The following is a 27,336-nucleotide window of genomic DNA, read 5'->3' as shown; positions in this document are numbered from 1 at the left end:
AAGTACTGTCTTCTCTAGTACTAGCTAACACAAGCACTCTTTTATGCACCTAATTCCTCTTTTCTACTTGAATATGCTGGTGCTCTTTTCCCTGCCAAGTTAGTGTAAATCCTCCCCAACAGCAATAACAAACCACTCCCCGAGATTAATGGACCGGAGTCTGTTGAGGTGCTCACAGGTGATGAGTTCATAATCCCACTTTAGGAAACTTAAATCTTAAATTGGGGTAATTGATTAGTTGACGGCAGGAAAATAAACAGGAAACAACGGGAGGTCGTACATAGTCAACTAGATAATTAAGGTTCTTCAGGGAAGAGAATGATAGTAAACTGTTTGGGGTGAATTGTCACATCGCAGGGTGGAAAGAGGCGGTAGCGATTTTGCAGCCCGTTTTCAACCCTAATGATTGTTGTTGCCGGTTATTATTGTCTAATATTCAAATTTTGTAACGCTGGAGCTTGCAACGTTCCAATCCGTACTGCATTCCAGCTTGTAAACAAACTCAGTGCTGTTGCTTTAATTGTGGGGATCACCTCACTTCCTGCCAGCCTCTCTTTCTGCTCTCAGTGTCTCAACGCTTCCTGGTATGAACTTCTGCGAGGCGGAGCAAAACAATCAGTCGCCGTTACTTACAGCTCTCATCTCTCAATTTAGCTCACACTAGAACATGGAGAGAGCCGCCATGTTAATGCTGTTTGGTGAGTCGTGATCAATTTAATACCTGCTTTGCTGGATTCTGGGTCTGCGAGGTAACTGAGTGGGCAAATGTAAGCAGGAGAGTGGGACTGAATCCGGTGGTGACCGATCTCCGGTAGTTCAGTGGATTAAAGCAACTCCTGGCAAACTAAGTGGACCACTTTAGATCGGCAATCTGTCAGAGTGGATATTTGTTTGTGCTGAATTCTCCATGAGTAACATTGAGACAGTGCAAGTGGTATTAGTTTTCGGGAGAGGTGAGAGATTTGCAGCGTCGGAGATCAGATATGCAATGTATCCACTCTCCCCAAGGGCAAAACAGAAAACCGCCGCCCTTACAGCCATGTTCCAGGGTGAGTCTCCTTCTTCACAAAGGAGAGGGGAAAGATAAGAGTAATTGAAATAAAACGGTTAAGAGTATGTCTGATAAATCACAATATCACCTGATGAGGTGTGCGGTTTCACAATGTTGTTCGGTTGACTTAAAGGTTCTTCTGTCGGTTCAGTAATGCCGGCTAATCTGTGGAAAAGAACAGGAATGTACCCGGTGGGCAAAGGAAGATGCTTTCTGGCCGGCACAGTCACAATGGATCGAATGGCTTCCTGTGCCGTACGTTTCCATGTTTCTACAATTTAGGAGGTTTGGAAAGAGGAGAAGAACAATATTATCTGACAGTGGATATTACAGTAAATATATTTTTAGCACTGCCTTTGTTTCTGGGACACTTTTCTTTCCGTGAACATTCGAGTTGAAACCGCAGCCTTCCGTTTTCACACCTAACTGTTGCTACTTTTCTCTGCATGACTGAACATTGTCCATTTGTTTGCTTATTTTTCATTCTCTTTTCACACTTTCATCTCAATGTAAGGCGTTTTGTGATATTTGTGAGCCTGCGTGTACTGTCTGTGCAATTAAATGTTTCTGGTGAATATTTCGGGCAGCTTGCAGACCTAGAAATTTATTTTAACCCCTTTTCCTCATTCAGTCTGCAAGAGCTGAGCATCTGACTGTGATATTGATCTGCCCAGAGTGCGGACACTAATGTCCGCTAACAAATGCTGGGCTGCATCTGCCCTGCTGTGCTGATAATTTATCTCTTAGACTCCATTTTTTCAATCTCAATTTCCACCGTCAGTACCTCCATTCATTCCATAAGGGAGATTCCACGGTGGCCTTGCTATTCTTTTCCGTGCTATGGTCGATTGTGGAGATCAGTAAAAATGCTCAGTTTTTTCACACACACACCGCCCAGCTGCTTTCCTTTGTCTTTCAGTAATGGTTTCACTCAGTCACAAAATGGACCATGTGTGTATCTGTGCATCATTTACCATGGCTTTGTTTCTTCAAGGCAAAGGCACATCCTGATACCAGCCATGGATTTTTGAAATTGTTTACACATGGTCGTCTCGATAGGCCTTATTTATTTAGCCATTCAATCTTACAGTGCAGAAGAAAGACATTTAGTCCCAGGATCGAGGTTTTAACACATAACCATGCAAAATATGAAAGATTATATGGAATCTGATTCAATCACACTTTCAGGTAGTGTGTTCCAGATCTTAAAAAACCTCTGTGTCAAATCATTTCACCTCATCTCCGCTCTGGAACTTTAGCTGTTTATCTGAAATCTTTGAACTTTGCTTGCCGACAGTTTATCACTCCTTGCTCTATCAAAGCCCCATATATTGCTAATAACTCTGTTGTAAGGAGAGCAATTTCAGCTCCTCCAATGGATGGCACTCATACCTAGTATTATCCTGGAAACTTTCTCTGATCCCTCGCGAAGCACTTGAAATCATTTCTAAAATGCGGTGTTTAGAATTTTACACAATACTCCAGTTGAGGCCTAACCAGTAATTTGTGAATGTTTAGCTGGACTTCCTTGTTCATCTATTAAGTGCATCTTTTTCCAAAGCCAAATATCTCGTACACGCTCTTAACTGCCTCTTTAATTTGCCCTGCCACATTCAATGATCGGTCAGCATGTGCTCCCAGTTACCTTTGCTCTTTGACAACTTGAAGATATTGTCATTTGTATTATAATGCCTCGCCATGAAGTTTCTACCAAAGTGCTTCACTGCACTGTTAGCCACAGTAAATTCCAGCTGTCATAGTCTGCCCATTTCACCACTCTGTCTATTTCCTCCTGAATCTGCTGCTATCCAGCTCTCTATATATAACCTTGCCAAATTTTCCATCAGTGCAAAATTCGAAATGTTACCCCTTATACACAAGTCCAATTCATGTAGGTAGAACACGATTATCAATGGTCTTAATACCGCCCCTTGGAGGAATACCACTGCATATTTCCACACATTCAGTAAAACTTCCATTCACCACTGCTCACTCCCTCGTATCAATATATTATCGCCCCTATAATACCATGAGCCTCTGCAGTTCGGGTGATTCTGTTATGTGATACTTAATTGCAATTCCAGATATACAAAATCTACGGCACAACTTTCATCAGCCCTCAGGGATATTTCATCAAAAAACTCAATCAGGTTAGTCAAACACAATTGTTCTTGAAAAAAGCTTGCTTCTGTAAGTGAGAACTTAATGTTGTCCTTGACAATGGTCTCCAGTAGTTTTCCCAGCACTGAAGGTGGACTGATTAGCCTGGCATTAACAGGTGTATCGCTCTCCCCGTTTTGAAGAGTCACATGATATTTGCAATCCTTCATTCCTCTGGCGCTACTCCCATTTCCAAGGGGTTTTGTAAGATTGCGGTCAGAACTTCTGCTATCTCCTCAACCACTTCCCTCAGGAATGTAGGATACCTCCCATATGGATTGGCTGACATGTTAATGTAATTAACGCAATCTTATTTTTCATATTCTTTTTATGTATTTTATCCAATCCAGTAGATCTACTGCAAAAATGGACTCCATCCTCTTCCTATGTGAAGACGGATGCAAACTACTCATTCAGTACCTCAGTCATGCTCTCTGCGTGCACAAGAATATTTCCTCTTTTGACATTAATCGGCCCCACCATTCCTTTAAAATTTATTAAAGGTGTATATTACCCACTAATCTGTTTTCATGGGCTTCCTTTGCACTTCTTATATCGTTTTTACATTTCTGCCTGCACTCGCCCTATTCAACCTGGTGTTATGCTGCGTTCTGCAATTCTCATTTGTCATAAGCCTCCTGAACTCCGCTTAGTGCAATCTCTATTCTGTTTCTCATCCAGGCACTCTAACTTTGGAAGCCCCATTTTTCCTTCTTATGGGCACATGCTTGCTTTGTACAGAGGAGAACAAATCCAGCTTCTCCAGCTTCTCCACATAACTGAAGTCCCTCATCCCTGGTACCATTCTGGTAAATGTTCTCTTACCGTTCTCTGCCATAAGGTGAACATTCCCAGCTTCACAGGTCTCTGCACATAACTGAGGTCCATCATCCCTTGTACCATTCTGTTTAATATTCCCTTAACCTTCTCTGCCATAAGGTGAACAATCCCAGCTTCACTAGTCTCTCCACATAACTGAAGTCCATCATCCCTGGTACCATTCTTTTTAATATTCCCTTAACCTTCTCTGCCATAAGGTGAACATTCCCAGCTCACTAGTCTCTACACATAACTGAAGTCCATCATCCCTCGTAGCATTCTGTTCAATATTCTCTTAACATTCTCTGCCATAAGATGAACAATCACAGCTTCGCTGGTCTCTCCACATAACTGTAGTTCATCATCCCTGCTACCACTCTGGTTAATCTTCCATTAACCTTCTCTGCCTTAAGGTGAACAATCCCAGCTTCACTCGTCTCTCCACATAACCAAAGTTCATCATCCCTGCTACCATTCTGGTTAATCTTCCATTCACCTTCTCTGCCTTAAGGTGAACAATCCCAGCTTCATTAGTCTCTCCACAGAACTGAAGTTCATCACCCCTGCTACCATTCTGGTTAATCTTCCATTCACCTTCTCTGCCTTAAGGTGAACAATCCCAGCTTCACAACTCTCTCCACATAACTGAAGTTCATCATCCCTGCTACCATTCTGGTTATTCTTCCATTAACCTTATCTGCCTTAAGGTGAACAATCCCAGCTTCACTAGTCTCTCCACATAACTGAAGTTCATCATCCCTGGTACCATTCTGGTAAATATTCACTTAACCTTCTCTGTCATAAGGTGAATAATCCCAGCATCTCAAGTTTTTCCACATAACTGAAGTTCATCATCCCTGCTACCATTCTAGTTAATCTTCCATTAAACTTCCATGCCATAATGTGAATCATTCCAGCTTCACTCGTCTCTCCACATAACTGAAGCTCATCATCACTGCTACCATTCTGGTTAATCTTCGCTTAACCTTCTCTGCCATGAGGTCAACAAACCCAGCTTCACTAATCCCGCCACATAACTGACGTCCATGATCCCTGCTACCATTCTGGTAAATTTTCCGTTTACCTTCTATGCCATAAGGTGGAAAATCCAAAATGCACTAGACTCTCCACATAACTGAATTCTGATTATCCTCCTGCAATTCTGGCAAATTTACTCTGCACCGTTTACAAGGTTATCAGGTCCTTCCTAATGTGTGGTGGCCAGAATTGGACACAGTACTCCAGCTGAGGACTAACATGTGATTTACAAAGGTTTAGCATAACCCTTTTTCCTTTTATATATTATGTCGCTAATATTAAACAAAAGATATTAAAGATTTTTTTGACACATTGATCAACGAGTCCTGCCACATTTAAATACTTTTCTATGTGCGCTCTGTTTCTGAACGCCCTGTAATATTTTATAATTTCCTATACACTGCCTCTCCTCTTTCGTCTGCCCAAATTCCAAAACTTTATATTTCTCTGTATTAAATGTCAGCTGCAATGTACCTGCCCATTTCACCAGTTTCTCTCTGTCCTCCGGAAGTCTGCTACTATACAGCGCATTGCTTACTACATATTTCAAGTTTACTACTTTTCCAACCAAGCTGCAAGCTGACTTGCTTTTCAGATGAAAGAAATGGAGAATATAAAGCACTTGGCTTTCATGCACTTCCAAATGCAATTTAAAGTTTTTTATTTCAATGTCGTTTAATTACTTTAAATTATTTGGACTCAGAAACAAACTACATTGATTGCAATGTTCAGTTGTATTTGCAGCACAATAGTTGTGTAGTAGTCGTTTGTACAGTTCTATTTCTTCCATTGTGTTTCTATATAATTCCCCTAATTTATAGTTTACGAGAGGTAAAGTGGAACATTTTCTCTTCATATATTTTACGAACATAAGAACATAAGAATAGGAGCAGAAATAGGGCATCCTGCCGTTCTCGCCTGATCCGTCATTGAACAAGATCTTGGCTGATCTTTGAACCCCACTGCACCTTCACGCATTATCCCCATACCCATTGATTCGCTTAATAACCAAAAAATGATCGATCATGGACTTGAATATATTAACGACTGAGCCTCCAAAGCCCTCTGGGGTAAAGATTTCCAAAAATTCACCACCTTCTGATTGAAGAAATTACTCCTCATCTCAGTCCTAAATGGCTGAGTATGTATTTATAGACTGTGAACCCTGGTTCTGGACGCCTCAGCCAGGGGAAACATCCTTCCTGCATTTACCCTGTCTAGCCCTGTAAGAATGGTATATATTTCAATGAGATTAGCTCTCATTCTTCTAAACTCTAGAGAATATAGGCCTAGTCTGCTCAATCTCTCCTCATAGGTCAATCCACCCATCCCAGGAATCAGTCTGTTGATACAACGTTGCAGTCCCTCTATGGAAAGTATATCCTGCCTTAGGTAAGGAGATCAAAACTGTACACAATTTGAAGGTTTGGTCTCACTGGGGCCCTATATAATTGCAATAAGTGTCTTGAATTCAATTTCATTAATAATTGAATGTCTGAGAATCATTCTGTTAGTGCACTTCTAATTGTAAATGTCAAAGCAGAATAGTGTAAATGTGTCAAATGGAAAATCTTGCAGGCCTATGAGGAAAAACATATGAGGGGGTCTAATGTTTTGGGTCTGAGAAAGAGCCAGGACAGGCACGAGGGGCCGAATGTCCTCTTGCTCCGCTGTCAGGCTCTGTGATTCGCTGATTCTATCTGTGGTGGTAAGCAAGGTATTAACTAATTATACGGTTAAACTATATCAGAGAGATTGTCACAGTGCATTTTCATTCAATATGTTTATCCTCATTCTTGGGTCTGATGCCGTTCCCTTGCTGTCAGGGTTGAATTCCTCATTGTACGAGGTGACGCGCTTCTGAGCTGTAACCAGGGGTTCTGTTGTCAGCATTTTCTTTCACTGTTAACCTCAGGCTGAAATATTTTCATCATCTATTTTTATCGGTAATTAAATCCACTTTTTAGTTCCACACAGATTGCACCTGAACAACCCCAGCTTCTCTCATCCCTCCTCATAAATTAAGTGCATTTCCCTGGTACCATACTGACAAATCTGCACCTAGCCTTCTCTGCTCAAAGGAGAAAAAATTAATCTTCTCTAGTCTCTCTTAATAACTGAAGTACTTCTTTCCCGGTATGTTTATGATAAATCTCCCCTTAACATTCTCTGCTCTAAGGAGACAAATCCAAGTGTCTCTAATCTCTCCGCATAACTGAAGTTGCTCAGGCCTGGTGCCATTCTGGTGAATCTCCAATTACACCTCTGCGCTCCAACGTGGACAATCCCAGCTGCTCTCCTCTGACTACATAACTGAAGTCTGTAAGATCAAGACCATCAGTTCAGCTGCTACATCACACAGTTCCCCTGATAACAACGCTCAAACAGTTCTGAGGCTTCGCCCTCTCTGAGCACTGACTCTGAGTCTTTCCCGAATCTCTCTCCTATCCCCACGCATGCTCTTCCCCTGTTTAGTTTGCCTGTGAAACCCATCACCTTGGCCTTGAACTTATTTTTAGTGAACAGCTGACCATCTGACTTATTTTCAGACCTTAAACAAGCTGATGTATTGAATTATTGTCACTTCAGTTACTGTAATTCACTTGCAAAACAGCATTCTGTCTGATAGTATCCTCCGATTTATCCCATTCTGTTTGTGTGATGTCCCTAAGCACATCCCCTTTTCAAGTTTGGAAGTTGCTGGTGGAATATGAAATAACTATTTTTATTTTAATAATTGAATCAATTTGTACTAATAAACGACAGTATGGATTTCCAGTCGGCTAAAGCAACGCACACGGTGGTGGATTATACAAGAATTAATTAATTTTTCAGTTGAAATTGTATAAGAAAGATTGCCACAATGTACTTCTTTAAATGTGTTTAAACACATTCTCGGTTCTGAACCACTGTTCTTACTGTCAGGGGTTAAATTACTCTCTGTCCGAGGTGAAGCGATTCAGAGCTGAAACCATAGGCTTCTGTTTACAGCATTTACTGTTACTGTGAAATTCAGCCTGAGAATTAAATAGAATACATTGCAATAACAGCACAGAGACAAGGCCATTCGGCACCAAAAGGTCTATGCCATTGATTATACTCCACATCAGACACCTCCCAATCTATTCAGATGACACTATCAGCATATTCTCCTATTCTTAACTCCCTCATGTTACCAAATAGTTTCAAATTAAATGCATCTATGTTATTCACCGCAACTGCACCATGTGATCCCATTTTCCTTATTGTGTCCAATCACTGCGTGAACAATTGTCTCCTAAAGGCCTTATTGGATAAATTGAACTAAGTCATCATCTCTCGGTTTGAAAAAGCACGGTTTAAATTGTTACTCGACTTAATTTGGAGAATAATGTTTATTGTCAGGAGAATAGTGGAGCATACTGATCCCCCGATAGCTCAGTTAGTGCCTGCAGTGCAGACCTAAGAAGTACATAAATGTAAGGCCGAATGGTCAACATCGGCTCCTTGCTGAGTTCCCTGATCTCCAACAAGCGGATACTGGCGCTACCATTCAGCTCAGTGCTCTGAGGACAGTGAAGGAAGCCTCTGCCAAAAGTCGTGATGCAGCACTTTGATATCTGTTGCCTGCTGCAGAGCGAGCATGCGCGGTAGGAGGGTAAAGTTCTGCCGGGCTCACCACTGCTGACCTCAGGTCAAGCAACCCACTCAGTGTCTGCACTCAAACATGAACAGATAATGCCGGGGGTATTGGACACTTCGCGAGAGAAACTGAATTTTTAATACAGTCACTGTATATTATACTAAATATATTGTAGTTGTCTCGCTTGTTTTGAGACACTGTTCTTTCTGCGAGCAGCTTTGTTCCTCTTTCTTTGAACTGAAGTTCCTTCGAGTTGAAACCGCTGACTTCCGATTTCACAACTAACTGCTGCTGCTGTTCTCTGCAGTATTTAGCATTTCCCTTTGTTTGCTTATTTTTCATTCTCTTTAGCATCTTGCCTCTCAACTTCAGGCACGTTTTGCTATCATTGAGCGTGTGTATACTGCTTGTATATCTAAATCTTTCTGGTGAATAATTCAGGCAGCTTTCAGATATAAGAATTTATTTCAATTCCATTTCCTCATTCAGACTGCTGGAACTGAGCATATCACTGAGAAACAGATCTGAACAGTGGGCTGAGACGAATGTCCTTCAAGCAATACAATGCTGCAGCTGCCTTTGGTGCTCAGAATTTAGACTTTATCTCTTCAACTCAATTTTTTCCCAATCTGAATTCCTACCGTTACTGCCTCCATCTAATCCATAATGGAGATTCCACGATAGCCTTGTGTTTTGTGGTATGGTCGCATGTGGAAATCTGTAAAGATGCTCATTATTTGTACACAGACTCCACCCAGGTGCTTGCTTTGTCTTTAAATGATGGTTTCACTCCATTAAAATTGACCATTTTTGTATCTGTGCATCCCTTAATGGTGTTTTGTTTCTTTAAGGCAAATACACTACTCTCTGCCTCTTATCCCTTAGCCAATTACGTACTCAATTTACCATCCTGCCTATACTGTCATGTGCTTCTACATTTCGCATCTGTTATGTGATATTAATTGAAATTCCAGATATACAAAATCGGCTGCATGGCCTGTTTGTTATTTCTTCAAAAAACTCAGTCAAGTTAGTCAAACATGATATTTCTTGAACAGCTCCAAGTTGACTGTTCCTTTTTACACCATGCTTCTGTAAGTCAGACTTAATATTGTCCTTAACAATGGTCTCCAGTAGTTTTCCCACCACTGAAAGTAGACTGATTAGCCTGGCATTAACCGGTATATCTCTCTCCACTTTTTTGAACAGTCACATGATATTTGCAATGATTCAGTCCTTGGGCACCACTCTGATTTCCAAGGAGCTTTGCAAAATCGTGGTCAGACCTTCAGCTATCTCCTCCACTACTTCCCTCAGCAATGTAGCATACATTCCATATGGATCGTGCGAATTGTTAACGTAAATATCGGCAACTTATTTTCTACATCCTTGCTATCTATTTTATCCTATCCAGTACATCTACTGCAACATTAACTTCATCATCTTCCTAAGTGAAGACAGCTGCAAACTATTCATTCAGTACCCCAGTCATGCTCTCTGCCTCCACAAGAATCTTTCCTCTTTTGACATTAATCGGCCCCAACATTACTTTAATGCTTATAAATGATACATTTTACCCGCTAATTTGTTTCCATTTGCTCCCCTTTCCCTTCTTATGTAATTTTTCAATTTCCGCCTGCACTCTCCCTATTCTACCTGGTGTTCTGCTGTATTCTGCAATTGACATTTGTCATAATTTAATTTAACCTCCATTGTCTTTCTCATCCAAGCGCTGTAGCTTTGGAAGCCCCATATTTCCTCCTTATGGGTACATGCTTGCTTTGTACCGAGGAGAACAACCCCAGCTTCACCAGTCTCTCCACATAACTAACTTCTGTCAATCTTTCTACCATTCTGCTAAATTTCCTCTGCATCATTTATAAGGTCATGAGATCCTTCCTAATGTGTGGTGGCCAGAATTGGACACCATGCTCCAGCTGAGGCCTAACCTGTGATTTACAAAGGTTTAGCAAACCTCCTTCCTTTTGTATTTATGTCTCTACTATTAAAGCAATAGATCTTAAAGGTTGTTTTAACATATTGATCAATAGGTCCTGCCACCTTTAAAGATTTGTGAATGTGCGCTCTGATTCGGAACGCCCTGTAATATATTTTAATTTCCTATACATTGTCTCTCCTCATTCGTCTACCTAAATTCCATCACTTCAGATTTCACTACATTAAATGTACCTGCCCACTTCACAAGACTGTCTCTATTCCGAAGTCTGCTGCTATCCCCCTCACTGTTTACTACAATTTAAAGTTTACTGCATTTCCAACCAAGCTCCAAGCTGACTTGATTTTCAGTTGAATGAAATGGTGAATATAAAACACATGGATTTCATTCACGTCAAAATTGAGTTTTATTCTTATTGTTTCAAAGTCGGCTAATTTCTTTAAATTAATTGGACTCAGAAACAAACTACATTGATTTCAATGCACAGTTACATTTGCCGCACAATACAGGGTTATTAGGCGGATTGTATCATTCTATTTCATCCATTGTGTTTGTATATAATACCACTAAATTTACAGTTTACGAGATGTAAAGTGGAATATTATCTCTAAATGTATATTAAGAACATAAAAACATACGAAATAGGAGCAGGAGTAGGACATCTAACATTCCAGCACTATCCCTAAACACCATGATTCAATTAATATCCAAAGATTAATCGATATTCTGCTTGGATATAATTAACGACTGAGCCGCCACAGCCCACTGGCATACAGAAATCCAAAGATTCACCACCCTTTGAGTGAAGAAATGTCTCCTCATCTCTGTCTTAAATGGCCGACCCATTATTCTGAGACTGTGGCCCCTGGGTCTAGACGGCCCAGCCAGGGGAAACATCCTTCCTGCATCTACCCTGTCAAGCCCTTTAAGAATTTTATATATTTCCATGAGATCACCTCTCATTCTTCTAAATTCTAGAGAAAATAGGCCTAGACTACTCAGTCTCTCCTCATAGGACAATCCCCCCATCCCAGGAATCAATCTGTTGAACCATCGTTGCACTCCCTCTATGGAACTCTAATTGTAACTGTCAAAATGGAATGGGCTAAATGATCCAAAGTGAAAAACTTGCAGGACTTTGAAGAAAAAACATATGAGTGGGACTAATGTGATTGGTCTGGCAAAGAGTCAGCACAGACACGATGGTGCTGTGGTTCCAGCGCTGCTGGAAAGTTCTGTGATTTGCTGATTCTATCTGTGGTGGTAAACACAGAATTAATTAATTATATGGCCAGAAACATAAAAGAAATATTGTCAAAATGTATTTTCCTCCTTAAATTAAATTCCTCATTGTCCGAGGTAAAGTGCTTCTGAGCTGACACAATAGGTTTCTGTTTTCAACATTTTCTTTCAGTGTTAGCTTTAGCCTGAAATATTTTCAAAAACTATTATTAACTGTATTTAAATCCACTTCTTAGTTCCTCGCAGACTGCACCAGAACAACTTCAGCTTCTCTCATCTCTCCTCATAACTGAAGTCCCTTTCCCCAGGAATCATACAACTAAATCTCCACCTAGCCTTCTCTGCTCTAAGGAGATCAACGTATATCTCAAGTCTCTCCTCATAACTGAAGTCCTTCATTCCCGGTACTTTTATGTTAAATTTCCACTTAACATTCACTGCTCTAATGACACAAATCCAAGTCATTCTGGTGAATTTCCGCTTAAACCTCTGTGCTCTAAGGAGAACAATCCCAGCTTCTCTAATCTCTCTACAAAGATGAAGTCTCTAAGATCAAGTCCATCAGTTCAGATGCTACATCACACAGTTCCCCTGGTCACGACGTTCAAACACCTGAGGGTCCGCCCTCTCTGAGCTCTGATTCTGCATCTTTCCTTAATGTCTCTCCTATCCCCACACATGCACTTCTCCTGTTTAATGTGCCTGTGAAACCCACCACCTTGGCCTTGAACTTATGTTAGTGAACAGCTGACCATCTAACTTCCTTTCAGGCCTTAAACAAGCTGAAGTATCGAATTATCGCAAAACTGCATTGTGCCTGATAGTATCCTCCGATTTATCCCATTCTGTTTCTGTGATGTCCCACAACACATCTGCTTTTATACAGGTTACAAGATGCTAGTGGAATATGAAGCAGCTTTTTTATTTTATTAAATTGACTTGAATTGAATTGCATAAATAAATGACAGTATGGCGTTTCAGTCTGCTACTCCATCACACATGGTGGTGGTTATAGAGTCATAGAGTCATAGAGTTTTGCAGCACAGAAAGAGGCCCTTCGGCCCATCGTGTCTGCGCCGCCCATCCATCCCTGTCCAGTCTAATCCCATTTTCCAGCATTTGGTCCATAGCCTTGTATGCAATGGCATTTCAAGTGCTCATCCAAATGCTTCTTGAATGTTGTGAGGGTTCCTGCCTCTACCACCCTTTCAGGCATTGAGTTCCATATTCCAACCACCCTCTGGGTGTAAAAGTTCCTCCTCAAATCCCCTCTAAATCTCCTGCCCCTTACCCTGAATCTATGCCCCGTTGTTATTGACCCCCCCACTAAGGGGAAAAGTTCCTATTTATCTACCCTATCTATGCCCCTCATCATTTTGTACACCTCAATCAGGTCCCCCCTCAGCCTTCTCTGCTCCAAGGAAAACAACCCCAGCCTGTCCAGCCTCTCTTCACAGCTGAGGCGCTCCATCCCAGGTAACATCCTGGTGAATCTTCTCTGCACCCTCTCCAAAGCAATCACATCCATCCTATAGTGAGGCGACCAGAACTGCACACAGTACTCCAGCTGTGGCCTCACCAGCGTTTTGTACAGCTCCATCATAACCTCCCTGCTCTTATATTCTATGCCTGGGCTAATAAAGGCAAGTATCCCATATGCCTTTTTAACCACCTTATCTAACTGCTCCGCTGCCTTCAGGGATCTATGTACATGTACACCAAGGTCCCTCTGACCCTCTGTACTTCCTAGGGTCCTACCACTCATTGTGTATTCCCTTGCCTTATTTGTCCGTCCAAAATGCATCACCTCGCACTTTTCAGGGTTAAATTCCATTTGCCACTTTTCCGCCCATCTGACCAACCCGTTTATATCGTCCTGTAGCCGGAGGCTTTCCTCCTCGCAATTTACCACCCCACCAATTTTCGTGTCATCTGCGAACTTACTGATCATACCTTTTACATTCTCATCCAAATCATTTATGTAGATCACGAACAACAAGGGACCCAGCACCGATCCCTGAGGTACCCCACTGGACACAGGCTTCCAATCACAAAAGCAACCATCAACCATCACCCTCTGCCTCCTGCCACTCAGCCAGTTTAGGATCCAACGCGCCAAGGCACCCTGGATCCCATGGGCTCTTACCTTCTTAACCAGTCTCCTATGCGGGACTTTGTCAAAAGCTTTACTGAAGTCCATGTAAACCACATCCACAGCATTTCCCTCATCCACCCCACTAGTCACCCCCTCGAAAAATTCGATCAGATTTGTCAGACATGATTTACCCTTGACAAAGCCATGCTGACTATCCCCGATTAATCCTTGCCTCTCCAAGTGAAGATTAATTTTGTCCCTCAGAATTTTTTACAATAATTTCCCCACCACAGATGTTAGACTCACTGGCCTGTAATTCCCTGGTTTATCCCTGCTACCCTTCTTGAATAATGGTACAACGTTAGCTGTTCTCCAGTCCTCTGGTACATCCCCTGTGGCCAGAGAGGTTCTGAAAATTAGTGTCAGAGCCCCTGCAATCTCCTCCCTTGCCTCCCACAGCAGCCTGGGATGCATCTCGTCCGGGCCTGGGGATTTATCCACGTTTTGGCCTGCTTAAACCGCTAGCCTCTGCTCCCTCTCGATGCTAATATGTTCAAATATGTCACAGTCCCCTTGCCCGATTTCTATGTCTGCATCGTCTTTCTCCATAGTGAACACAGATGCAAAAAAATCATTTAAAACCCCGCCTACATCCTCTGGCTCTACACACAGATTGCCACTTTGGTCCCTAATGGTCCCTACCCTTTCCCTGGTTATCCTCTTGCCCTTAATATACTTATAAAACATCTTAGGATGTTCCTTTATTTTGCTCGCCAGTGTTATTTCATGGCCCCTCCTCGCCCTCCTAATTTCTTTTATAAGTATGCCCCTGCACTTTTTATACTCCTCTAGGGCTTCCTCCGTCTTTAGTCTTTTGTAACTGCCAAAAGCCCCCCTTTTATTTCTAATGCATTTTTGTATATCCCTTGTCATCCAAGGTTCCCTTTGCTTGTTGGTCCCACCCTTGACCTTTACAGGAACATGTTGACGTTGTACTCTCTCAACTTCCCTTCTGAAAGTCTCCCATTGTTTTGATGTGGATTTTCCTATAAGTAGCTGCTCCCAGTCCACTTTGGCCAGATCCTGCCTTATCATATTAAACTCGGCCTTCCCCCAATTTAGAACCCTTATTTCCGGGCCGTCTTTGTCTTTTTCCATGACCACCTTAAATCTCACTGAATTATGGTCACTGTCGCCAAAATGCTCCCCTATTGACACTTCCACCACTTGCCCGGCTACATTCCCCAGAATTAGGTCCAGTACCGCCCCCTCTCTTGTAGGACTTTCTACATGTTGGCTCAAAAAGCTCTCCTGGTTGCACTTTAAGAATTCTGCACCCTCTAAGCCTTTCACACTCTGACTGTCCCAATTTATATTGGGGAAGTTGAAATCCCCCACTTTTATTACCCTATTATTTTCGCACTTTTCTGAGATTTGCCTACATATCTATTCCTCTAACTCCCCCTGACTGTTTGGGGGCCTATAGTACACTCCCAGCAAAGTGCTTGCCCCCTTTTTGTTTTTAAGTTCCACCCATATGGCCTCATTGGAGGAACCCGCTAATATATCATCCCTCCTTACAGCAGTAATTGACTCCTTAATTATTATCCAATAATTAAGAACATAAGAACATAAGTACATAAGAAATAGGAGCAGGAGTAGGCCAATCGGCCCCTCCAGCCTGCTCCGCCATTCAATAAGATCATGGCTGATCTGATCCTAACCGCCAATCCACTATCACAGAACCATCTCCTGAATCTAACAAAATTTGACACACGAAATAGGAGCAGGATCAGGCTACACGGCCCCTGGGCCCGCTCCGCTACCCACAGGGCCATGACCGATCCGAACCTAGACTCATGTCCAAATTCCTGCCCGCTCCCCGTAACCCTTAATTCCCTTTACTTCTAGGAAACTGTCTATTTCTGTTTTAAATTTATGTAATGATGTAGCTTCTACAGCTTTTTGGGGCAGCAAATTCCATGGACCTACCACCCTCTGAGTGAAGTAGTTCCTCCTCATCTCAGTTTTGAAAGAGCAGCCCCTTATTCTAAGACTATGCCCCCTAGTTCTAGTTTCACCCATCATCGGGAACATCTTCCCTGCATCCACCCGATCCAACCCCTTCACAATCTTATATGCTTCAATAAGATCGCCTCTCATTCTTCTGAACTCCAATGAGTAGAGTCCCAATCTACTGAACCTCTCCTCATATGTACATCCCCACATCCCCGGGATTAACCGAGTGAACCTTCTTTGTACTGACTCGAGAGCAAGTATGTCCTTTCACAATTATGGACACCAATTAATGAATTATACGGTTGAAAGTGTATAAGAAAGATTGCCACAAAATACTTTTTCGAAGTGTATATATACATTCTTGATTCTGATGTATTGTACTTACTGTCAGGGGTTAACATACTACCTGCCAATGGAGAAATGCTTCAGAGCAGAAACCACAGGCTTCCGTTTACAGCATTTGCTGTCATTGTTAATTTCAGCCTGAAATTAAATAGATTTACATGGAAATAAAAGCACAGAGACAAGGCCATTCGGCCCCAACAGGTCTACACAACACCAGCCACCTCGCAATCGAATTCAGATGACACTATCAACATATCCTCCTATTCCTTTTTCCCTCATTTTAGCAACTAGTTTCATCTTAAATGCATCTATGCTATTCACCGGAACTACACCATGTGGTCCCATTTTCCACATTGTGTCCACTCTCTGGGTGTTGATGGGTCTCCTAATCTCCTTTTTGGAAAAGTTGAAGTAAATGATCATCTCTCGGTTTTATACGGCACTTTTTAATTTGTTACTGGAATGGATTTGGAGAATTGTGTATATTGTCAGGAGAATAGTGGAGCATATTGGTCTCCTGATAGCTCAGTAAGTGCCTGCAGTGCAGAGCTAAGAAATAAATCATAGTAAGACCGAATGATTAACATCCGCTCCTTGCTGTGTTCCCTGATCTCCAACAAGCGGAGGTACTGGCGCTACCATTCAGCTTAATGCTCCGAGGCCACTGAAGGAAGCCTCGGCCAAATGTCGTGATGTAGCTCTTTGATATCTGTTGCCTGCTGCAGAGCGAGCATGTGCGGTAGGAGGTTAAAGTTCTGCCGGGCTCACCACTGCTGAACTCGCGTCAAGCAACCCACTCAGTGTCTGCACTCAAACATGAACAGATAATGCCGGGGGCATTAAAGATTTCGAGAGAGAAACTGGATGAGAATGATTTTAACACAGTCACTGTATATTGTAGTAAATATATTTTAGTATTTTCTTTGGTTCTGAGACTTTGTTCTTTCTGTGAGCAGCTAAGTGCCGCTTTTTATGAATTAAAGCTCCTTCGGCTTGAAACCGCAGGCTTCCGTTTTCACACCTAACTGCTGCTACTGTTGTCTGCAGTACTGACCATTTTCCTTTATTTGATTATACTTCTTTCTCTTTTCCGTCTTGCATCACAATTTTAGGTGCTCTTTGATATAGTTGAGCGTCTGTGTACTGTCTGTACAACTAATGCTTTCTGGTGAATAATTCAGGCAGCTTTCAGATCCAGGAATGTATTTTAATTCCATTTCCTCATTCAATCTGCTGGAGCTGAGCATATCACTGAGACAGAGATCTGCACAGTGCGCGGAGACTAATACACTACTAAGACACAGAGCTGCATTAACCTCTTAATCAACAACGTCTCCAAACAAAATTGCCCCTGGTAATGCCTGAATCCATTCAATAATGGAGCTCCGGCCCTGCCATTGCCATTCTGTATCGTGGTGTAGCCGCATGTGGAGATCTGTAAAGATGCTCAGTGTTTGCACCCACATTCCATGCAGTTGCATTCATTTGTCTTTCAGTGCCGTTGTCACAAAGCCACAAAATGGATCTGTTATCATTTCACGTGTTTTGTGTCATTAGGCCCAAGGGCACATTTTGTTAATTGCCGTGCATTATTGGAATTAGATGCAAATGAACATCTCGGTAGAATTTCTTCAGTCACGGTGGGTGAATCTAAAACAAGGAGCAGGATATCTAAACTGATGCCAAATAATTTGGAGTGAAAACTGGAAATACTTTCTCACACAAAGTGTAGTGTAAATCTGGAACTCTCTGTAATTAGTGTCTGCCTACATTATGTGTTCATGTACTGGAGCGGGAGTTGAAGTAAAAGGAGCCAGAATGTCACCAACTCAGTCACACTGTGAAATGTCCATAAAACAATACACGGCAGTCAGTCAGTATATTCAGCCGCTAAAGGTTTTGGTGTTTGAGTAACTGATTCATGTTCTCTCTTTTTAGTGGTTTTTGGGGCTCGGAGAATCGTTTCTCAAGGTTAGTGTCGACGCTTTTCTCTAATATAATGAAATTGAGCAATTAAATTTCAAACTGCTCAATAAATGAATTTGTTATTATGTAATTGAAATTCATTGCTGTAATGCATCATGTTGTGAAGTTTGTAGCAGTAATGCATGTCTGCATCTCAGTAGCTTTCATTGCCCAGGTACTATGAGAGATGTCTTTGTTTTCTAACATTTTGGTCAGCGATTCAAGGAAAAGTACAATAAATATAGGAAGACATATCTAGGTTCAATATACGTAAAAAAATGGTGATGGAGAAGATAATGACATCAAAGATAGAAAAAAATTCCAGGACCCGAGTGTTTCTACCCGATGGGCGTGTGGCGGGAGGGGTGGGGGCGGTTAATATAACTAGGTGAGGAAATTGCTGATGCGTTAGTCATGAACTTCCAAATGTCTCTCGATTGATGAATTGGCCAATTCGATTGGAAACTAACAGGCACTGTTTATTTACGACGGGAGGAGAGATCAACTTGAAAATTTTTGGCCCATCAGTCAACATCCGTTTTGGGAAAGCACTACAATCTATTATTAGGAACAGCGTGACTGAGCATTTGGAGAGATATGAACTGACCAGAGAGATCCAGCATGGATTTGTAAAGTGCAAATCACGTCTATCGAACCAATTGTTATTTTGAGAAGGTACCTAATTGGAGTTAAACAACTGTCTATGAATGCTATTTATAGGGACATCCAGAAGGCATTCGAGTAGCCATGCGTGCAATTGCAGGCAACATATTGAATAGGAAATGAAATGGTTATTTTGTTGGAGAGAGTTAGTAGGGATAATGGCTCTAAACTCACATTGGCAGGATGTGAATAATGGTGTCCCCGGGGATCTGTACTGGGAACTCAGCTTTTCACCATATTTATAACTGACTTGGATGAAGGAATAGAGAGCCATATATCAAATTTCGCTGGCGAAAATAGTTAGGTTGCACAGTACATAATGCACACGTGAGTAAAAGGTTGTAAAGGGACATTGTTTGATTGGGTGAGCGGGAAGACAGTAGCAGATGGAATTTAAAGAGAGAAAGTGTGAGTTCTTTCCCTTTGGACGTACAAAAAAGATTTTTCGATTTTCTAATTGCTATAAAGCTCGGGAAATTGGAAACATGGAGTGAATTAAAGGTCGAAGTACAGGGATAGCTAAAATTTAGTGGACAGGTACAGATAATTACAAAGTTTAATGGAATAATGTGCTTCACCTCAAGAGAGCTGGAATACGTGGCGGTGGAAGTTAAGTTGGAGCTGTACAGAGTCTGGCTAGACCCCATCTGGAGTAACTGGAGCTGTACAGAGCTATGGCTAGACCCCGTCTGGAGTAACTGCATTATGATCAATGAAGCGGGCCTCAGGAAGGATATAATGGCCCAACAATTGCATCGGGCGCATAGATACAGAGTATAGAGATGCAGAGAATGGATAGTTGCTCCTTGGCGATGCAGAGTTGTGTGCCACGTATGAGATCACTAAGGCCAGGAGTGCAGCGTACATCCTCTGCGTAATGGAAGAAACACCCATAAATTCTGTTAAAAATAAACCACGCCCAGAAAAGGCTCTTTCAGTCTCTTCCATTGATATAATTTTTTCAAAACTTATCAAAACTTCTAAAAAAAGATAGTTTATCTGGTCTTATTTCATATATCAATCCTTTGTTTTATGCTTTCATACAGACCCACAAGCTATTAGTCCCTTTGGATACAACTTCCTTTTTTGATCCTCAGTAAAGGGCTAAAATTGTCCTTTATCTCTTACAGGTAATGTTGTTGAACTTCAGAAAGAGATTCCCAACCATATATTCAAAGTTAATTTTCAGTATTAAATATATTATTCAGACCTCATTTAGGCTGGTAATCAACAAATCTATTCTCCATGATAAAGAGAGATTATTATATAAGTTATCTTGTTCATTTATTATTTGGAATAATTTTTTCACTGAAATTTGTTAGAATTTCATTTTATTTTACTTTCTTTTTCAACTTCCCAAATAAGTAAAATTAAACTCAAACAACAAAAAAGTCTCCTCCACCAAAACGTCCACAATTTACAGTCACAGATCTTTTAAAATGTGACACAGCCTCTTGTGCCCATTTTCAGTAACCATAAGATATGCGGATGTAATTGCTAGGCAGTTTGTAATTCGGCCAAATCTGCACCTTTCATTAGTACTTCCCCATCGGTGCGGATCATGTGTTAAGGCGAACCTGGAACAATCACAATTTCGGGAGTTAGTGCCTGTGCAAGCACTTGTGGAAATCCCGAACTTGCAGTAAATGTGACGGAGCACTCTCAGAGTACGCCGCCATACACACCGCAAAATCTGCCCCATTGGCTTTGGAGGGGGTGCAGCGGAGATTGACCAGAATGATAACAGGTCAATAAGGGTTAATTATGGGGAGAGGTTCCATAGTCTAGGCTTGCATTCGCTCGAGTACAGAAGCTTAACGGGTGATCTAATTCAGCTGTTTAAGTTCATTAACGGATTTGATCTGTTAGAAAGAGAGAAACGATTTCAGCTGGTGGGAGAGTACAGAACAAGAGGATGAGACCGGGAAATTAAAGGTGGGAAACATGGAGATGGCAAAAACACTGAACAATTACTTTGTATCAGTCTTTACAGTAGAGGACACTAAGAATATCCCAACACTGGACAAACAGGGGGCTCTAGGGGGGGAGGAACTAAATACAATTAAAATCACTAAGGAAGTGGTACTTGGTAAAATAATGGGACTCAAGGCGGATAAATCCCCTGGACCTGATGGCTTGCATCCCAGGGTCTTGAGGGAAGTAGCGGTAGGGATTGTGGATGCATTGGTAATAATTTTCCAAAACTCACTGGACTCAGCAAAGGTCCCGGCAGATTGGAAAACTGCTAATGTAACACCATTATTTAAAAAGGGTAGTAGGCAGAAGGCTGGAAACTATAGACCTGTTAGCCTAACATCTGTGGTTGGTAAAATGTTAGAGTCCATTATTAAGGAGACAGTAACGGGACATTTGGATAAACACAATTTAATAGGGCAAACTCAGCATGGTTTCATGAAGGGGAAGTCATGTTTAACAAATTTGCTTGAGTTTTTTGAGGAAGTAACATACAGGGTGGATAAAGGGGAACCAGTGGACGTAGTGTATTTAGACTTCCAAAAGGCATTTGATAAGGTGCCACACAAAAGATTATTGCTCAAGATAAAAAATCACGGGATTGGGGGTAATATTCTGGCATGGGTGGAGGATTGGCTCTCTAACAGAAAGCAGAGAGTTGGGATAAATGGTTCGTTCTCAGATTGGCAACCAGTAACTGGTGGTGTTCCGCAGGGGTCAGTGCTGGGTCCCCAACTCTTTACAATCTATATTAACGATTTGGAGGAAGGGACCGAGTGTAACATATCAAAGTTTGCAGATGATACAAAGATGGGACGGAAAGTAGTGAGTGAGGAGGACATAAAAAACCTGCAAAGGGACATAGACAGGCTAAGTAAGTGGGCAGAGATTTGGCAGATGGAATACAATACTGGAAAGTGTGAAGTTATGCACTTTGGCAGGAAAAATCAGAGAGCAAGTTATTATCTTAATGGCAAGAAACTGGAAAGTACTGTAGTACAAAGGGATCTGGGGGTCCTGGTGCACGAAACTCAAAAAGTTAGTATGCAGGTGCAGCAAGTGATCAAGAAGGCCAATGGAATGTTGGCTTTTATTGCTAGGGGGTTGGAATATAAAAACAGGGAGGTATTGCTGCAGTTGTACAAGGTATTGGTGAGGCCGCACCTGGAATACTGCATACAGTTTTGGTGTCCATACTTAAGAAAAGACATACTTGCTCTCGAGTCAGTACAAAGAAGGTTCACTCGGTTAATCCCGGGGATGAGGGGGTGGTCATATGAGGAGAGGTTGAGTAGATTGGGACTCTACTCATTGGAGTTCAGAAGAATGAGAGGCGATCTTATTGAAACATATAAGATTGTGAAGGGGCTTGATCGGGTGGATGCGGTGAGGATGTTCCCAATGATGGGTGAAACTAGAACTAGGGGGCATAATCTTAAAATAAGGGGCTGCTCATTCAAAACTGAGATGAGGAGAAACTTCTTCACTCAGAGGGTGGTAGGTTTGTGGAATTTGCTGCCCCAGAAAGCTGTGGAAGCTACATCATTAAATAAATTTAAAACAGAAATAGATAGTTTCCTAGAAGTAAAGGGAATAAAGGGTTACGGGGAGCGGGCAGGAAATTGGACATGAGTCTGGGTTCGGAATGGTCATGGCCCTGTGGGTAGTGGAGCGGGCCCAGGGGCCGTGTAGCCTTGTTCTGCTCCTACCGTGTTCTAATTCTGTTAGATTTCAGGAGATGGTTTTATTCCTGTTCCTGGCTGGGGTGGAGATCGCCTTTACAGAAGGTAAGTACTGTAGAAAATATAGGGACAGAGTGATCTCCTGGAAGAATTTCGATCACCTAGATGGGTCGGAGAGGAATTTCCCAGATTTTTTTCTCCCAAATTGGCCATTGGGTCTTTATCTGGTTTTTCGCCTCTCCCGGGAGATCACATGGGTTCGGGTGGATGCAGAGTGACAGTAGATTTGAGGTTAGGATCAGATCAGCCATGATCTTATTGAATGGTGGAGCAGGCTCGAGGGGCCGATTGGCCTACTCCTGCTCCTATTTCTTATGTTCTTATGTTCTTATAACCTTACAGTTATAGCTAGGTCCTTCAGGGGTGATGTGATGAAGCACTTCTATACACAAAGTAAGCTGAAAACATTGAACTCTCACTCAAAATTACGGTTGTGACTAGATCAATAGGAAATGTCAAAACTGAGATTAGTAGATTTGTATTAAGAAAGGGTAATACGTTTTATAAAACCAAGCCAGGTAGATGGAGTTAGGATACAGATCAGCAATGATAGTATTGATTTGTGAAACAGACTAGAGGGGCTCATGACCTAGTTCTGTTCATATGTTCTTACATCCTTAATCTGGTGTTGGTTTATAAAGTGCACTCAGCATTCCAAGTGGAATGTATATCTTGCTTCGGTCTAAAGTGGGTGAGCTCACACTCCAACCACACTGAAGTGAATCAACTTGAGTTTTGCACACTCACTTAATCTAGCAAAGTCCCCTTGCAACATTCTGCTGCCAGCTCCTGAATTTGCAATGCCACCTAACGTAGTTTCGACATTAATTTGGATGTAATGAACTATATTCATTCCTGTAACTCATAGAGCAATGCAGTGAAAACATGAGGCCACATTACAGAATCCTGGGGACACCACTTATCACATCCTGCCAATGAGATTACATACCCGTCATCCCTGCTCTCTGTCTCCTAACTCCTTATCAATTCGCTACCAACGTCAATAGGTTGAATTCAGTTCCACGTGATTTACCGGACAAATGCTCTACTTAATGTCACGATTACTGATTTTGATCACACAAGTGGATCATTTTGTTAGCACCCCATATACTGACATTTGGCTTGAGCCAGAGATGAGCTGCAGGAGTTCAAGTGTCAATCTGCCATGAGTCCCATATCCCTTTTATTAATTCGCTCTTTTCTGTAATTCTCTATTCTGCCCTTAATTAATGGCCAATATCCCAACACTTCACTACTCCACTAGGTTTCCAATCCCCTGCATTTCTAGAATTGAATTATTCGTGAACAGGTCCACAGTGACCCTCTGTGCCTCTCCTGGCATTCTTTGAAAGGCCCATCGAGAGTTTTATCAATCGTTTCATGCGAGCAGCAAAACCAGTTCCCGCTCCTTCACTGTTGCTGCTCCTCACACACATCACCTTTACTGAGGCCAAATCTCACCAACTACTAATCCATCCCAGTCAATGAATCCTCCACTGATCCTCACACACATCGCCTTTACTGAGGCATAATCTCAACAACTACTGATCCGTCCCAGTCAATGAATCCTCCACTATCCCCTTGGACTCTTCAATGGATCAACGAACGCCCCTGCCAATTTCCATCCAGAATGATGGTTTACTATTATATATGTATTTATATAAAAAGTCTGATGTGGAAGGGTATACGTGGAATAACCAATATACTTGTGATATGGATGGCAATTACTCCTTGGAAAAAAAGTATCTAAATGGTGTAGAGGAGAAGAGGAAACTGGGGGTACAGGCACACAAATCACTTCTAGTTGAGACGCAGGTTAATAAGGCCATAACTAAGGTGGGTTTGCTCGCGTTGTTTTCTATGGAACAGAGAAGTCTGAGGAGAGACTTGAATAAGATGTTTAAAATGATGAGGGGCCTAGATTGAGTGGACAGGAAGCACCTGCATCGCCTCGCATAGAGGACAATAAAGAGGAGGCAAAGATTTAAAGTAAATTGTAAAAGGATTAGAATGGAGTTGAGGAGAGCTTTTTTACACCCAGAGGGTAGTGGGGTTCTGGAACTCACTGGCTGAAAGGGTGGTAGAGGGAGAATCCCTCATCACATTTAAAACGTGCTTGGATATGCATTTAAGTTCCATAACCTACAAGGCTATGGACCAAGAGCTGGGAAATGGGATAAGGCTGGATGGCACTTTATCGGTAGACTCAGACACGATGGCTCGAATGGCCTCATTTTGTGCCAGAAATTTCGGTGATGCTATGATTCTAGGAAAGCAAAGAATACCCTGGCATTCATTTCAAGAGGCCGAGAATTGGAAAGCAGGGAAGATAAAATAGAGAGCTTCATTAAAAGACATGAAGGTGGATAGGAAAAGACAAAAACTTAAGGAACGAATGCATGAATTTCAACAGTTATACATTACTTTCTGGCGCAAAAACAGAAAAGGAAAAGCAGCCAAAACATGGCTAACAAGATATATTACGGATAATATAAGATCCAAGGAGGAGTCACAAAAATTTGCCAGTAAAAGTAGCAAGCCAGAGGATTGGGAGCAGCTGAGAGTTCAGCAAAAAATGACCAAGAGATTGATTAAGAGGGAAAAATACAGTACAAGAGTAAACTTGCAAGAACCATAAAAGCGTATTGTAAAAGCATCTACAAGTATATAAAAAGAAAACGATTAATGAAAACAAATGTATGTCCCTTACAGTCAGAAGCGGGAGAATTTATAATGGGGAACAAGGAAATGGCATGGCAATTAAACAAATCCTTTGGTTCTGTCTTCACAGAAGAGGACAGCAATAACTTCCCGAAAATTCAAGGGACCCAAGGATCTAGTGAGAAGGAGGAATTAAAGTAAATTAGTATTATTAAAAAAATAGTGGTGGAGAATTTAATGGGACTGAAAGTTAAGTGAGGTTTAAACAGATGCTGCGAGTTGGGAATTGGCTCTTACTTTGCACCAAGGAAAGTGTCCGAGAGTGGGAGCAGTCAAACAACAACCTGCGAAAGCGAAAAAGCAACGTGACAGTCAGGGAAGGAGCTGATTGTTAATAGGACCTGGTGACTATTTCTACAGTCCAGTCGTTAAAGTAAAAGTAAAGTCTCTAGTTCAGAGTAAGTAATGTTTAAAGGGAAGTAAGGTCCCTAGTGTATTTAATATTCTTTAATTTAAAGGAAGAAAAGGGAGTATATTAAGGGTAGGACATGGCATGGCAGCTCGGCAATGTGGAGTGCTCCTCCTGTGCTATATGGGAAGTCAGGGACATTTTCGGTGTGCAGTGCGAACACATGTGCAGGAAGTGTCTATTACTACAGCTACTCGAATTCCACACTTCGGAGCTGGAGCTGCGGCTGGAGTCACTGTGGAGCATCTGTGAAGCTGAGATCTTCGTGCATAGCACGTTTAACGAGGTCGTCACACCGCAGTTAAACAGTGCACAGGGAAACAGGAAATGGGTGACCGCCAGACAGAGTAAAAGAGCTAGGATGGTAGTGCAGAAGTCCCCTGGGTCCATCTCCCTCTCCAACAGATTTTCAGTTTAGGATACTGATCGGGGAGATGGTTTCTCAGGGGAATGCAGCAAGATCCAAGTCCGTAGCACTACGAGTTGCACAGCTGCACAGGAGGGGAGGAAAAAGAGTGAGAGAGCAATAGTGATAGGGGATTCTATCGTAAGGGGAACAGATAGACGTTTCTGTGGCCGCAGACGTGACTCCAGGTTGCTATGTTGGCTCACTGGCGCTAGGATCAAGGATGTCACTGAACGGCTGCAGGGCATTCTGAAGGGGGAGAGCGAACATTCAGAGGTCGTGGTTCAAATTGGTACCAACGACATGGGTAGAAAGAGGGATGAGGTCCTGCAACAACAATGTAGTGAGCTAGGTAGCAGATTAAAAAGCAGGACCTCAAAGGTTGTAATCTCTGTATAACTCCCAGTGCCACATGCTAGTGAATATACAAATAGCACGATAGAGCAGATGAATGCGTGGTTGAAGAGTTGGTGCAGGAGGGAGGACTTCAGTTTCCTGGATCACTAGTTCTGCTCCTGGGGAAGATGGGGCCTGTACGAATCAGACGAGTTGCACCTGAACCGGAACGGGACCAAAATATTTGTGGTGAAGTTTGCTAGTACTGTTGGGGGGCGGGGGTTCAAACTAACTTGGCAGGGGGATGGGATAAGGAGTGGAGCTATAGTAGCGGGTGATGCACACCTACATATATCAGAAAAAACAAGTCAGCCTGGAAGACAGAGCAAATATGTAACAGCACATGGGAGTATGGCAACGCTGGATGGCATTTTTTTAATGCAAGGGGTCTTGCGAGTAAGGCAGATGAATTGATGTTGGTGATAAAAACATGGGAGTCAGATATTGTTGCAATAACAGAGATATGTTTGCGGACTGGCAGGTCAATATTCCGAGGTATAGAATTTTTAGGCGAGAAGGGGGAAGTGTAAAAGAGGAGGGGTTGTCGCATTATTAATCAAGGAGTCAATTACTGCTGTAAGGAGGGAGGTTATCTTAGAAGGTTCCTCTAACGAGGTCATATGGGTAGAACTTAAAAACAAAAAGGGGCCAAGCACTTTGCTGGGAGTGTACAACAGGCCGCCAAACAGTCAGGGGGAGATAGAGGAACTGA

General features: G+C 42.1%; 1 protein-coding gene across 1 annotated transcript in view; it reads left to right on the top strand.

The window, feature by feature from the left end:
- The first annotated feature begins 593 nt into the window (after positions 1–593).
- The window catches only part of LOC147087165 (Fc receptor-like protein 5), a 42,462-nt gene continuing 15,719 nt past the window's right edge, over positions 594–27,336 (top strand). The window contains exons 1-2 of the mRNA XM_085978206.1: positions 594–698; positions 18,287–18,319. Of these exons, the coding sequence (XP_085834332.1) occupies positions 668–698; positions 18,287–18,319 (64 nt within the window). The 5' untranslated portion in view covers positions 594–667. The remainder of the gene's footprint in view (positions 699–18,286; positions 18,320–27,336) is intronic.

The sequence above is a fragment of the Somniosus microcephalus genome, unplaced genomic scaffold (assembly GCF_052327205.1).
Source record: "Somniosus microcephalus isolate GS21.2 unplaced genomic scaffold, FLI_Smic_1.0 unresolved_chr6, whole genome shotgun sequence".
NCBI classification, from domain to species: domain Eukaryota; kingdom Metazoa; phylum Chordata; class Chondrichthyes; order Squaliformes; family Somniosidae; genus Somniosus; species Somniosus microcephalus.
This window is presented reverse-complemented; position numbering and strand designations above follow the sequence as displayed.